The 15,285-nt window shown below is 45.3% G+C and overlaps 1 protein-coding gene across 2 annotated transcripts in view; it reads right to left on the bottom strand.

The window, feature by feature from the left end:
* Window positions 1–1,828: 1,828 nt before the first annotated feature.
* LOC146860466 (ADAMTS-like protein 5) overlaps window positions 1,829–15,285 on the bottom strand; it is a 315,295-nt gene continuing 301,838 nt past the window's right edge. For both annotated transcript variants that reach the window (XM_085644356.1, XM_085644354.1), the window contains exons 12-13: window positions 5,697–5,768; window positions 1,829–4,820 (exon numbers count right to left, since the gene is read on the bottom strand). In XM_085644356.1, coding sequence (XP_085500482.1) covers window positions 4,486–4,820; window positions 5,697–5,768 — 407 coding nt within the window. In that variant the 3' untranslated portion in view covers window positions 1,829–4,485. The remainder of the gene's footprint in view (window positions 4,821–5,696; window positions 5,769–15,285) is intronic.

The raw sequence follows: 15,285 nt of genomic DNA, 5'->3' as shown, positions 1-15,285 counted from the left end.
GTGGTTGTTTCCGATATTAGGTAAAAAACCCTCATTCACGTAAAGCGGTTCAGGGGCGGTATATCTTGATTCCCCGCCTTGATTTTAACTACGTGACAGCATCATCATGGGGTCTTCTCTCATGCTTCCTCCGCCCGGAGGGAACCACTGGATGTTACAGTAGTGATCAGAAATGAAAAGTAAAAAAAACTAAATTGCGAAATGCTCGTGTGAAGTGAAAAATGATTATGTTAAAAAATTCCTCATGCTGCCTGGACTCAATTTTATTCCGTTCGGTGCAAGGGAAAAGAATAAAATACAGAGATGTGCAGAAGGGACGTGTAAAGAGTCCACTGCACTTTTAGTCTGAGTGGTTGGTCGACATGTTTAAAATTGAATATATGAATAAAATTGAGTCCAGGCAGCATGAGGAATTTTTTAACATAATAAATTTTCACTTCACACGAGCACTTCACAATTTTGTTTTTTTACTTTTCATTTCTGATCACTGCTGAGAGAAAACCCCATGATGATGCTGTCACGTAGTTAAAATCAAGGCGGAGAATCAAGATATACCACCCCTGAACCGTTTTACGTGAATGAGGGTTTTTTACCTTATATCGGAAACAACCACCCGAACCCTGGTGACAGGTACAAGTGATCCATTCCCTTTGATTATTAACGATTAGCTGGAAGCCGAATGGATCACAGCTCCTTTTATCTCCCTCTACATTGATTTAAATATAGGATAGGGTATGGTCATGATGTTGGTTTGGGTGGTGGTCGTTAAGGCAGAGTGGTGGTAGTGGTTGGTGTTGTATAGGGTAGGGTGGTTGTGGTTAGCGTGGTGTTAGGGTGGTTGTGTTAGTAGGTTGGTGGTGGTGGTTATGGTATGGTGGTGGTAATGGTGATTAGGGTAGGATTGTGGTGTTGGTTAGGGTGGTGGGGGTTAGGGTAGGGAGTTGGTGGTGTAGAGTAGTGGTGGTTAGGGTGGTGCTTGATGGTGGTTACGGTGGTATTAGGGTGGTGGCAGTGGTTGTGCTGGTAGGGTGGTGGTGGTGGAGATGGTTAGATTGGTTGGTAGGGTTGTGGTAGCGGTAGGGGTAGGGTGGTGGATGTGCACGTTTTATGTAAAATTGGATTATCCTCTGTACGGTCGCCTCTGTGATTTTTTTCCTCCTCCCTTGTCATACAGCATGGAGAAAGACGGGAGGGTGGAAGGATGCAATTAACAATGCAGAGTAGGATGGGGAGAATGCATACAAACACACAGATTCCTATGGTGTGCTGCAACTATTTTGTTTTATTACCTCTGAAAGAATGCAAGTAGAAGGACAATGGGTGCCACATGGAAACAGTACTTGGGCAATTCTCCAGGGGAGAGATAAATGCTTGAAGAGGAAGTGAAGCCAGCACGTGCTGTCCAAAGGGAAGCAAGGAAACGAGAGTGACAAGGAAGCCAACCAATGGTAAGCAATGGGGGTGCTCTAACCCCCATGTAAGTTACCTAAATATCTCAAGAAACAACGCATATGCTATCTCAGGTGAGATCAAAACCATGGCATAACAATGGCCACACAATCCCCGCAGTGCAGGCCCCCTGAGCTCCAGGGGGCCCCAACGGCATTGTGAAATGGGCAGCGGGTCCCCTGGCCTGGGAGCTTCTGACCAGGTCTGGTGCGTGGAGGGCTCCTCTCCATGTACTTTGCGGGTAAAGGGGGGGACTCAAGTTTTGTTACGCCAATGATCAAAACAATGAAAACATATGATATGGCACAATCTACTTTGTGAGAACAAATACCTTTCATGCCAGATTGTAAAACATATTAAAAAAAAGATGGTAAAGAGATTCACAATAAAATTATTTATTGTGGTACAATATGCATATATAATTCACGTGAATGCAAAACGTTTATAAAAGCCTGTAAATAATGTCATCATCCCAGGCATTTTGTGGCATTAAAACTGGCCTGCAACATGGAAATTACATCAGAACTGTCCTGAATTGAGTACTTACAGTTTAGAAGTCTTATAAGAAACTATATGAAGGGTTTCACACTCAATAGCCAAACATCATAAGATACACGGGAGGTTTATAATGGGCTGTAGGGAGGCTTTGGAATGGTGTGAGGATGCAGTATATTGGGGATAATTCAGATTCTAACCATGTGCCTTGCTGCGGCATGACCTTACAGATGTACCTAATCAGTAGCCAATAGAGAGAGTCTTTTAAATCCTTTCTAATTATGTACAGGTATGGTCCCATGTTCCATTCCCGCTTTGTCACGGAGGTGTATGATGAATTGGCCATACAATCTTACATATGCTCAGTCTTCTGATTAAACTTGAATTCGTTGTTCTACTTTTGTATTTTTATGCAGATGAGAGATGTATGGCTAGAGATTGAGTAAGACCCATAATGCCCAAACTAAATATTTTTTAAGGAAATAAAATGGTACCCAGCATAACTCTTTTCCTTGGCCGCCCTCTTACTCACACTTCGAAGGAAGGGTGTTGTAACATTGGTCCCTGCAGGATTTTCTGCCATTTGATGGCATTCATTTTCCCCACCAGCCTACAACGATAATACAATCATATATTTTAACATATTTTATTGAAGTGGGCAAGGGAGGTCTCCCAAAGCTGTATTTAGCACCAAACCTTTTAGAATGCTTTGGTCAGAGCGGTGTAATACTTCGCTGCTTTCTCCATTTTCCTGACGTGAGTACAAGCTGGAGGCAGAATAGAACAGAGGTCGTTGTTTAAAACATGGAAAGAAGGCCAGTGCTGTACCTCACCGACTCATCAGAGAAGCAGCGATGCGCGCCTGTGGTGCTGTCAGGCACACAATGCTCCCAATTAGTGATACCTGTAGACTAAGAGGGTAGATGCTTGTCAATTTTAATTAGGCTTCCAGTGACAGTCTGTCTGGTGTTGATCGTAGGTTATTTAAGGTTAAAATGACAGGCAATCAGGAGTGTGACACAACTTTCCACTGGAGGGCAATTAGCACAATAGGTGTGTGAGAGAAGGCAACACGTCCTTCATTTTCCATGTCTACATTTCAAAATAGCTTATTCTTTTGATTGACTAAGCATGTATTACACAACATGTAAGATAAGCAGTTTAAATATTGCAAAGCATAGGTGGTGGCCACTGCACTAATACCTTAAACATTGATTTTACGGGTTAAAGTAGTTTCTCATCTCTGATGCAGTAGATCATCTCAGATGTTGTGGGAAATCACCCTTTAAAATAAAAGTCTATATCTGTGTGTATATGTGTGCGCGCATACACGCACACACACACACACATATCCATAAATAGTATGTCTAGCTAGATTTAAGTATAGTGTACATAGAGGTAAGCATAACAAATCTCCGAGAGCTTTATAAAAGTCACCAAAATGTTGTGATAGTATTACTGCAACATAGTACAAGGTTGCCAGTTTTTATATGACCTGAGGTGACCTACCATGTTCCTCAGTGGGTGAAACTCCGCAACTCAGAGGGATGACATATTTGCATGAAATAAAGGTTTTCAAACCATTGCTAAACATGAAGTAAAACAACTTGTGTGAAATAAATTAGAAAAATACATTTCGAACCGGTATACTCCATCTGAAACAGCCAATGTGTTGGCTTTGAAGTGAACTTCCACCAGTTGTCAATGTGATATATCATAAGTCAGAGATAACAATATATAACGTCATATTACATTCTGGCATAGTACACAAGTCTCACATTCAGTCCGCCCTATTGCCAGCACACATAAATGCAAATATAATCCTGTATAAATATAGGGAATAGTATCAAATACAGGGGTAAGGAACCACAATCAGCAATTGTGAGGGAAGCAGCAATTTCAGCAATATATGTCAGTGAAGTGTAGCACTTATATTGCTTTCTTTCTGTGAATACACAGCTGATAGCTTGGTATCAGACCAACAGAAGTCTTAAAAATACTGAACGTGCTGTAACATTGCATAACACTCTCTTTGTAATGCATCCGTTCACTGCTGAAATGGACTCTTGGCAGTGATAACAGGTGCTTATTGTTGTCCAGCTCAATAGCGTTCCTTTTTTGGCCTTTGGAGGATGAAAGGCTATGCAGCCCTGCCGACCTTTGAATCTCAACCACATGGTTAAACATCAGTCACTGCGGTAGGTCAGTTGATGGATCATCAACATAGTCCTTTAAAAATGTAGCTCAGTTCGAAACTGCGCCTCGTGATCCGCTGCTCAAAAGCCTTTTCAGTCCACCCTAGCATCAATATAGATTAAGGTAGTATTGTTTCTAATCTGACAATATAACATCAAGACACATATATTGTATTGTTCTTTGGTTTTATGCATTTGGCAAACGTTCCTGCAAAAAGTGCTCATAATGTGTAAATCCCAGTGTACCTGGAAATGATTTAGTCCACAAATAGGAATGCCCTGGGGTCCTCTCTTCATCCTTTATCTTTGGTGGGGATTGGGGACCTTAGGGTTGCTCTATGAAGAGCTAGCCATGATATTTTGTCTTTGACTGGGCTCCATACTTCGAACACTCTTGGTCTAGGCCTCGTAGTAACTTGTCTTCCTTTGGTCTGTAGGGGCGTACAAAGCTATGGGCCTCTAGTAGTATCCTATTCAGGGTGTGCTCATAATTCACATGCCTTCGAGCCATCAGGATGTAGTCCCTCTTCTCGAGCAGGTGAGGGCAGTCGCAGATGTTTGGAACCCACATGTATTCCCGCCTCACAATGGGAAAGTTGTTCTTGTACGTCATCACCACCTGCACATCGTAACGCGTTTCCTTTCCAACCACCTTTTTACCAATGATCCTGCCTCGAAAAACTGAAAGAAACCACAAAAAGATTAGTACCAAGACTAAAAATGTTCCTACTCATAGACAACATATTGAGTCACACCAGCTCTAGAGCAGGGGTGATGAGAATCATGTGATCCCATCGTTACTTATTCAGGTAACGCAGAAGAGTGAGAGCTTCCATGTCCATGGACCGGATTTGGATGCATGACATGCTCCAGGCTAGACATATTATGTCAAGTGATAGTTTTCCAGCTGGACGCGAAACATTGTCCTTTGAGATGGAGAAGCGGAGCCTTGTGCTAGACCAGCTGTTCAACAATGAGGTGAGTTCTAAAACTGTAGCCTGCAGGGGACACATGAAGTGTCAAAGCTCTGCAAACTTTGTGAAACCTTTAAAGGATTGTACACTTTCCCTCAGAAGGGGGAAAAAATCGGCAACAATTCACTTCAGCTACACAATTGCATGACAAGAAATACGTTTTTAATATGAAATTCGACCAGCAAAGTTTTGCAAAGTTGATAAAACTCTTGCATTTTTGCAACAGGCAGCGATTGCTATCTTCCTTAAACTACTCAGATGAAATTTAAATGTCTCCTATCTGTAGTACGGCCACCCTGTTAAACGGGCTACAGGGGGGAAAAACAAGCTGTACAAAAAAAGAAAGAACCTGGAGGAAACCGTTAGTACACCATATAAGAGAGCGCTTTAATCGGTAATACCTTTTAGACTGCACACAACCGCCTACATGGAGCCGGGAGATTCATTGCTTTTCATGCATTTTGCCCTAGTGTGGACACACGTGCTTTCAGAGTCAAACACTCAAAGAAAAGGATTAGATTGTGATCGGGAACAAGGCACTCTTCCAAACAATGAAAAGGAAAGCAGAAAGCACAGTTCTCACCAAAGTCCTTCTGACAATACTGCTTAATCTTGTTCTGGCGACCTTTGATCTTTTTACATTTGCCACATTTATCTGCAACAAGAAGGTAAGTTTTAAAAACACAGTCTAAATCCAAGCATTGGTAATCATGGGGAAACATTGCAGGGTTGAACTCGTTCACTCTCAAAAGTGCATAATATGAATACTCTGATTGATATCTCAGAATCAGCGTGAAGGTGCCATACTGCATAGCACAAATTGGACTTAAATAAGTCACATGTTCAGCTTTCCCTTTGTTGGCATCTCTGCGGATCCATTCTTATATAGAAGAAGGTTATATCCAACCTTTCTTTTAAACTGCCTTTAATTCTATCAGAAATAGAATGGGCACATAGACAGCATATAGAGTGAAAAAAAGGATTTACAATCACGCAGGAAACAAATAATTGCTGAACAGAGGTGTTATAAGCAGTGTATGAGCATTTAAACTTCCAACATAAGCAAAGGCGTGAGGAGCTAAAATTCATGTAATTATTAGATTACAACTGCATAGGAGTGTGGAACAATAATAAAAATATGTTCTGAGCCCAGTGGAATGATAGGGATGATGACATCATCATCAGAATGTCAAACGTGTAAACCTAGTGAGAAAAGCGCCACTAACAAAGAAACAGTTTGAGTTGGATTTGTGATGGAAGGGATTTGATTCCAAGTGACTGAGCAAATCCTTTGTCTTGAATATAGAGATGCCCACTCTATGAATAAATAAATACATTCAGACCACTCCAGAGTGATCCATAATAACATGCTTGGGTAGGAGGGAGTGGAGGTCAGTACTGTCATATGTATAATTGATGGGGAAGTCTACAATAGTAACCAGAAGTACTCCAGGGGTTGAGGGGTGATCGGCACCGCACATCTATAGCCAGCTGGATTATTTAGTAACAGTATTAAATCACATGACTTCTGTTTTAGCTTCTTCCTGAGCGAGACGCAGAGTAGGAGGTTTCGTCAGGCACATCCTCTGTATCTCACCTATCATTTATGTCACTTTACGCACTGTCTGCAGGTCTTTCTTTTTTAGCACGTCTCTTGGTTTCCTTTGGCCTGGTCAATCCACATTTGAAATTATCATTTTTTTATTTTCATCTATCTATGTCTTTATCTCACCATCTGTGGTTTGTGCCTTCTCAACTTTGATTTGTGGCTTCTGTGCTTCTCAGGTTCGCAACTCAACTAATGTACTTTTTACTTCAGGTTTCATGAACATTTGCTTATTGTTTTGATTGTCTTGCAGGGTTTGCAACCGTCGTTGGAACTCCCCAATATGGATTATGAGATGCTTTCAACTGGGGTGAATTTCAATGCATTGTACTGCACATGTCTGTTTAAGAAGTCTTTTGAATCATATGCTGAAATTGTCAGGTTTTCCCTTTATTGCCTCAGTATGTTGCTATCCAGCCAGTGTAAAAATGCACCAATGGTCTCAAGGTAATTCATTCTGTTTCGCTTCTTTCTCGCCTGACTATTCTGGAGGATTAACGGCTAGTTTTGACATTGGATTGTATTAGGTGATGTTTAACTCCTTTGAGCCACACTATGGCAAATCACTGATCATTCAATGGAGGTAGCTGGTAATAATTGTAGGAAGCTGGCTCTGTATATACTAAGGTATAGCATACACAGAGTCCAGTGATTCTCCTGAGGCTTACAGAAGCTTAAGTGGATAGTACTAAAAGCTCTATTTGTGGTAGTGTGGTCGAGCAGTTACACTTATCAGAGGGCTGTGTTACCCACTCAGGCAAGAAATGATTGCACACACTCAAAGACTAAATCCAGACTAATTTTTTGGTATAAAAAGTTATTACTTTGTTATTTTATTATACCAAGACAAACTCAGTTGCAGGTAAGTAACAGTTTATAGGTAGCAATACTTTTCAAATGCAGTTGGAATTGTTTTGCAAGGCAGTAAACAATGCTGAACAGTAATAGAAATATTTTTGTGATATCGGTTTAGAACAGTAGAACTTTGCAATAGAAATAGATAGACTTATGTATGTAATAGGATGAGAATGCAAGCAATCTTATGGAAGGAAAACCGTATTATGCATTAGCCGGTAAGTACTCGACTTACAATTCCAGCCTTCAGGGGTTTAGACTAGCACTGTGCAAGGGCCAGTTCAAGGTAGGCACTGCACCATCAGCGGCACTGGGGTGGCCGGGTGCAGAGGTCACTAGGCCCAATGTTAGTCAATGGAGACTGGGGTACCTCAAAGAGGCATGGTTTGCAGGTAGGTGCCCACGGTTTCTGGGCACAGGCCCAGCATAGGGGGCCACAAAGCAGCACTAAAACTACACCACCAGCGGCACAGAGACTGCCGGCTACAGGGTGCAAAATCAGCATCGGTCACCCAATGTGTTTCAACGGGGAATCCCAGTTGCACAAAGAGGCTGCAGGCTAGGGCCAGGAGGCTGGACGAAGATGCTGGGCAGGTAAGTTGGAGAGTTGAGGGACACCTGGGCACCCTGGCTTGGCTCCCCAAAGTCTGGGAGGGAGAGGATGAAGGGATGCCTTTTGGTGTCAGTTTACTTTATCAGATCAGAGCCAGTCCCGTTCGGGGGGGACTCTTCGTGTAGAGGCTGCAGGCGACTTCGTGGGTCCAGGAGAGATCAGCCACTGACGGAGACGCGATCAGGAATGCTGGGGAGACTTCACAGGACAAGTGAGCTACTCAAACTCGGCCCATGGGCGTTGGGTGTATAGTGGGCAGGGGTCGCGGATTTTCCCTGTTCTGGAATCCTTGAAGATGGAGTCTTTCTGGACAGGGCCGATGTCCTCGGGAGGTCTGTTCTTGGCTTAAGAGTGCCAGTCTTCCTGGAGTTCTTGGAAGCCACTACCATGTGACAGGTATCGTCATCTTTGCGGGGTCTTTGAACATGGAGACAGGCCGGTAGGGCTGGGGCCAAATCAGTAGTCATCTTCCAGGCTCGGCTGCACTTCGTCTTCTATGTCCTTTTCTTCTAGGGTCACAGGAATCTGAGGATTAGGGTTCAGGGGTGCCCCTAAATTACTGAATTTAGAGGTGTTACAGGTACTGGCAGATGGTAGCCAATGGGCAACTTGCCTTTCAGCTGGCTATACCCTTAGAATGTCCCCTCCCTTTGGGGAGGGGGCATCCCCCTAACCTGATAGGGTCAAAATCTTCAATTCAAGATAGAGAATTTCCTAAGGAGGGTGTCACCTCGATCCAGGGCACCTTCGGGGTGGTCCTGGCAGAGAGGGGACACACCTCTTCTTACTAATAATTTTCTTGCCTACCTTGCCACCAAATGTGGGGCTTGGTCAACAGGACGGGCATCTCCACTAGCTAGTGAGGCCCTGGCTAGCATATCAAAAGGCATGAAGCCTTTGAGGCTCACCACCCTGAATGCTGTTTGTACTTGGGGGTAGGTGTGAAGCACCTTCAACCCAAGCAACCTTCGTCCCTGACCCACAAGAGCACATGGGCTCCCACCTCAGGGGTCAGAAACATGTCTGTGTGTGGTAGGCCGCTGCAGGCCAATCATCTGCACCTGAGGGAGTTGGTCGTTTTTCAGGGGGTATCTCTAAGATGCCCTCTGAGCGCATTTTGTAATAAATCCAAAACTGGCATCAGTGTGGGTTTATTATGTGGAGGAGTTTGAAACCAAACTTCTTAGCATTCCGTTAAGCCATCATGGAGCTGTGGAGTTCGTATTGACAAATTCTCAGCCCATGTGTTCAATATGGCTCCACTGCACTTACAATGTTTGTGAATGGCACAGACACTGTAGGGGCACATTTCTCATGCAGGTGTGCCCTCACCTGTGGTATAGTGCACCCTGCCTTAGGGCTGTAAGGCCTGCTAGAGGGGTGACTTACCTATGTCACAGTCAGTGGTTGGTGGGCATGGCACACAGTGATGTGTGCCATGTTGACTCTTACATTTTGTTTGCACCAAAATACATAGTCTGCAATTATAGAGAATGGTAGTGATTAACTAATAATCGTACCTCATATTGATGTTCAATTTATAATGGGAGCATAATCAATTCATGCAGAGCACAGGAAATGTTGGGGTGGTGCTTCTGAGGTCATCCCACACCCTACTACCAAAGGTGTGAGTTGCAATAGGACCGAGGACTCAATGCAATACTTTTATACCAGGGAAAACCAAAGCACGTGATTGCGTATTAGCAAAAAACATATAGAGTCCAGATATTCAGCACTTATGTTGAGATGAGATGTTTCTTTATTAATAGGATGTGTAAAATCAACGATCTTCAGTATAGTTATGTTTCACAAAATTCACGTTCTTCAGGTCTTGATATTGAGAAACAGCTGAAACGTGTTTCGCCACACAGTGACTTTTTCAAGGCTTGTAGGCATAGAAGGATGTATCATAAGCAAGTCGTAGTTGGTATATTGTTATGTTGTCAAAAAGCAGCATATAAGGTAATAGTCATGTATTGCCAGTGATTTTTAAAGAAGTAAACTGCAAAGAACCATGGAGCGAAGCAAGGATTGCACAATCTAGTGTGGGCAGCGAAACTTAGACAACCTTAGAAAGCTCTCTAAGTGGTAGCTGTGGAGAGCAGCCTTCAGGCTTAGTCCAGAAGAAGTGTAAAGCAGCTTGTTTTACCAGAACAAAATCTTATAGGTATAGATTAAGTGAAAAAGAACCACACAGTGTATTTATAAAAATATGTATTTATTATAAGATACTCACTAACACGTACAGATATCTCCTAGCCAGAGGCATGCACAATCCACGCAATACTTTTCAATAGAAACAGGTAAATAGCATGAAATACACATTGGTCACCAGGGGGAGACCAAACCATATACTAAAATAGTGGTATGTGAACCACGACTCGAGTCAAGACTATACCCAGAAGACGTGGAAGTGCCGGGAAACCAAGGAACCGACCAAGGTGAGAATCTAGGAGCCCCACAGAGGTCATGTGCAGTGTGGGAACACAACTGCGTTCTCAGTCAACGGGCAAGTCACGCCATTTGCGTAGCAGCGCACGCAATGTAATTTGTCTTATTTATTTATGTACTTAACTCCGGTCTGCCGTATGCCGGAGTTTACTACCCTCACCCTGCCCCTCCCCCGCCCTGCCGCCCGCAGCACTCTCTTCAGGAGCCGCGACTGTCCAGTGCTATCTCTTCAACAGAAGTCCATTTTGATAAGGTAGTAAGGTTGGACGTAACCATAGTTAGAGAGGGAGATAAAGAAGAATCAATCAATTTTGATATTTTATTGTGGAAAAAGTCTAAAAAAATGTTATAAAATGTTAGTGGTAGGGAGTGTGGTCTATCGAGGCATTTGGATACGTCAGAGATCTAAAAATGTAGCCCATTTTCTTAGAGGAGGTGACTGAGTTAGATATTTGGGTGTGTCAGTGGTGCAACCTTGATTGTGTGAGAAGTGGTTTAAACTTTTTTTGATCTGATTTGTATTCTTGCCTGGCAGATGGACAATATGAAACTCTCCAGAGATGCGCACGTTTTGCAACACCTTTCTTTTTTGCTGTGTGTATGTCATCACTGTACCATGGGGTGAAAGCCGGCCGCTGTGAGACCGTATTAGCTTGAGAGGGGCAGAAGGTCAAGGACATTCTTAATCCATCGATTAAATTGTTCCCGCGCTGTTGAAAGGGGGATCCGTTTGATTGTAGACAGTGTTTGAACTGTGTGGCATTACGTTTGACCCATTTACAAGCCAAAGTAGATACTTACAGCCAGGGAAAATATGTCCTCTTCATTGAAGGATTAATGCTGAAAAAACATGAGCCTGTGGTTAGAGCATGAAAGTTCAGAGGCTTCTACTAATGAGACCAGATCTTTATGGGCGAACATGTTGTCATGGGTGTGACCACCTGTATTTGGAACAAACAGGGGTTTGCGGCAAGTGTACTGAGTTGCAGATGTCAATAAGTTCTTCAGCCTGATTGTGGCTAGGATTATCAATGTGTAGGTAAAAATTGCCCAGAATCATGAAACTAGTGGAGGGGGGGAGGACAGAAATTCTTGAAGCTTTTTTGAAGCAGTTTTTAATGATGCTGCTTGGACGGTGGTATACCAACAACAATTGCAAGGTGAATTGATGATTAACCATAATTCGCAATCCTGCGGAGGAGTGATTTCCCTATGGGACACAGACAGAAAGGATTTAAAGACCAGAGTAATTCCTCATCCTGATTTAGAAAAACGGTGTAATGTGACAAATGGAGTAATCTGAAGCTAAAGCTAAGGCAATGTCAGGGGAGGGATGTTCTTTTAGCCATGCTTCCGCGACTTCAGTGAAATCAGGGTTGTGGTCAAGAAGCAGTTCCCTGAAATCTATTGACTGTATAACAAAGGAGTGGGTGTTCATAAGCAATCTGAGAAAGTGTTGTGGGTTTTCATTACTTTTAGAAAAGTAGCCCAGGGAGGAGTATATCATCAGTTTGGGTATTACTGGGGAAGGAATCAGCGTTGTTGATATAAAGGGCCTCATGTAGGTAAATAAATTTTACCGGTTCTTAAATACCGAGCCGTACCGAATCGGTAAATTAGAATCGGTAAGTTATATGTAGGTAAAAATTCGGTAACAGTTACCGATTCGGTAACAGTCGGTAAATACGAATCGGAATTCACCGAATCGGTAAATACCGAGGTGATAATTACCGATTCGGAAAATACCGAGGTGGTATCTACCGAATCGGAAAATACCGAGGTGGTATCTACCGAATCGGAAAATACCGAATCGGTACGTACGGATTCGGTAAATAACATCACATGACTTGACGAAACAGCTAATCCTGTGCAACGACAGCCCACCCAACCAGGAACTGCCCACACCCAGGCAGGTGTACACAATTAGCCGAAGTGGCCACACCCAGGCAGGTGTACATAATTAGCCGACCCTGGAGAGGCTCGGAGTGCAGAGGAGAGGCAGGGAGCAGTTGCATGTGCGAGCGGGAAACGAACAGCATGTCCAGCCAGAGCACACAGAAAGACGGAGGGGAAAGGAGGAGGAAGCTCAAATTCAGCCCCAAGGAACTCCAGGTGCTGGTGGAGGAGGTGGTGAAGCAGCACCAGAAGCTGTTTGGGAGGCAATCCCTGCAAGTGCCTGAGGCCGAAAAGCGCAACATATGGCTGGCCATCCAGGCGCAGGTCAATGCTGTGGGAGTGACCCACAGGGAAATTGAGGTCCTCAAAAAGCGCTGGTATGACCTGAGGATTGTGACCAAGAGGAAGATGGGCGACATCCAGAAGGAGGCCAGCCAGACCGGAGGTGGAACCAACAGGGCACCTGCCCTCACCGAACTGGAGGAGCTGGTGGCGGCCACACTCGAGCAAGAGAGCGTCGTGGGTCTTGGGGACGCCGACAGCTCTGCCAGAGCCGCAACACACCAAGGTAAGACGAAAGCACAGCAATGTAGCCGCCCCTACCCCTATCCCACATCCCCCATTGTGAAACGAGAATCACACTGCAGTCCACACGTGTCAGTGCAGACAGGCAATGCATTCCGGGAGATGTAGTCAGGGCAACACTAACCATGACGTAAATGTCACAGGGCAACAAGGCATGTCACGCACTCGAGGCACAAGGAGACAGAGGACAGATTGGAATGTGAAAGGATTTATTGTGACGCTTGCAATGCAGCCCTTCGGGGACACTGAGCCAATGTTGTTTTTCTGTCCACAGATGTGACATCATGCAGTACAGGGCATGCTGCAGGGGAGACGGCACACCGGCCACAAAAATCACCTCTAGCCAGCACGAGTTCAGACCAGGGAGCAGGCCCACTTCCAGCCGCACCACCTACGCAGCCAGCCGCGCCGCACACAGAGCCACCATCACCTCACCGAGAGCCAGCATCACCACCACCAGAGCCAGCATCGCCACTCATGTTCGATTCACCGGCCACATCTCCGCTTGCAGGTGTGAGAATGAGGAGGCGTCCAGCAGCCAGGCTACGAGCCTTAGACACCTCGTCAGACGACAGCATGGGCCCAGAAGACCGCACCGGGCCCCAGGAAGGGAGCCATCCCACTGTGCCCCACACCTCACAGGCAGCACAGACGGGAGCAAGAGGGCGCCGCAGGTCGCGTGTCCAGAGTCCACCAGCACCCACTGACGGCCATGGTGTCTTCTTGGGGCTCGAGGGCCAAATGTTGAAGCAACAGCGCCTGCAATCAAAGGCAGTAATGTCAGTCCAGAGGCACATGCGGGTGATGAGGACAAGCTTAGTCAACATGGACACAAACATTGGCGGCATGGCTGCGGGCATTCGGGACATGTCCCAGTCAATCCAGCAGTTGTGCAGCAAATTAGATGCTGACATCGAAGCACGGCGCCGGGAACGCCAGAGAAGGGACACTACCAGCAGGGCACTCAACCGTCTGGCAACTGCGACTTCCCTACTTTGCCGGCGCTCTGTGACGATGCAGGAGGGCCTAACACAGTGCTGCAGCGACCTGTCACGGGGGATGGTGCAGGTGACAAGTGCACTAGGGGTGCTATTGACTAGTCAGGCGTCGACAACTGCTGCAGGGGATGCTGCGGAGAGCATCGACACCAGCAGCAGCATCACACCCCCCGTCCCAGAAGCACGCAGGAGCAGCAGGCGGCTTGGGGTTGGCTCTAGTGAGGATGCACAGGCCGTGCAATCCACCACTGCAGCGCGTATGCGCAAACATTGATGTGGCCCTGCTTATCCACTTGCCATTGGGTGACGTAACCCTGGACATACTCATTGTATAGATGGCATATTGCCAGATTGGCCTGTTCATGTGTTCATGGCGTGGTGCCACATTAAACTACGTCATGACTTCTCACGACTCGCTGTGTCCCCTCACTTACTCAGAAATAGTTGCATGTGATCTCTGCCCGTCTCTCTCTCCCATCGATTGCAGTTGGCACTCTAGCTGCGCTGCCCTCTGGCTGGCCTGACTCATCCTCGTTGTCCTCAAAATATGTTAGTTCCACATCTGTACCTTTTTTCGTGGCAAGGTTGTGCAGCATTGCACAAGTGGCAATTATCTTGCAGCAGGTGATGGGTTTGTACTGGCGTGCGCCTCAGCTCTTGTGGAGGCAGCGGAACCTGCTCTTCAGCAGTCCAAACGTGCGCTCCACCACATTGCGTGTAGATTTGTGGGCCACGTTGTATCGTCTCTCACTCTGGGTTGCTGGGTGTAGGTAGGGAGTGAGGATGAATGAACGGCATGCATATGCACTGTCGCCTGGATGAGTAAAAGGGAACCATCAGTTACATGCCTCTATACACTCTGATTTGCAGGTTTCAAGGGGCGTCACTGTTACTTACCCAGCAGGTATCCCTCTCCGAATTCTCCGGCTCTCAGTCGTGTGTAGATCCCACTATTCTGGAAGATGTAAGAGTCGTGGGTGCTCCCAGGAAACTTTGCAACAATATCTGTGATGATGTTCCCTGCATCACAGATCACCTGCACATTGATGGAGTGGGTGGACTTCCTGTTCCTGTAGATGTGCTCTGTGTCAGCTGGAGGACAGATTGGGATGTGTGTACCATCAATACAGCCGATGACATGGGGGAACTGTGCCATGTGATAAAAGTC

Source organism: Triturus cristatus, chromosome 3_1 (genome assembly GCF_964204655.1).
Source record: "Triturus cristatus chromosome 3_1, aTriCri1.1, whole genome shotgun sequence".
In the NCBI taxonomy this organism is placed as follows: domain Eukaryota; kingdom Metazoa; phylum Chordata; class Amphibia; order Caudata; family Salamandridae; genus Triturus; species Triturus cristatus.
The sequence above is the reverse complement of the archived record's forward strand: the minus strand, read 5'-3'. Positions and strand labels throughout refer to the sequence as shown.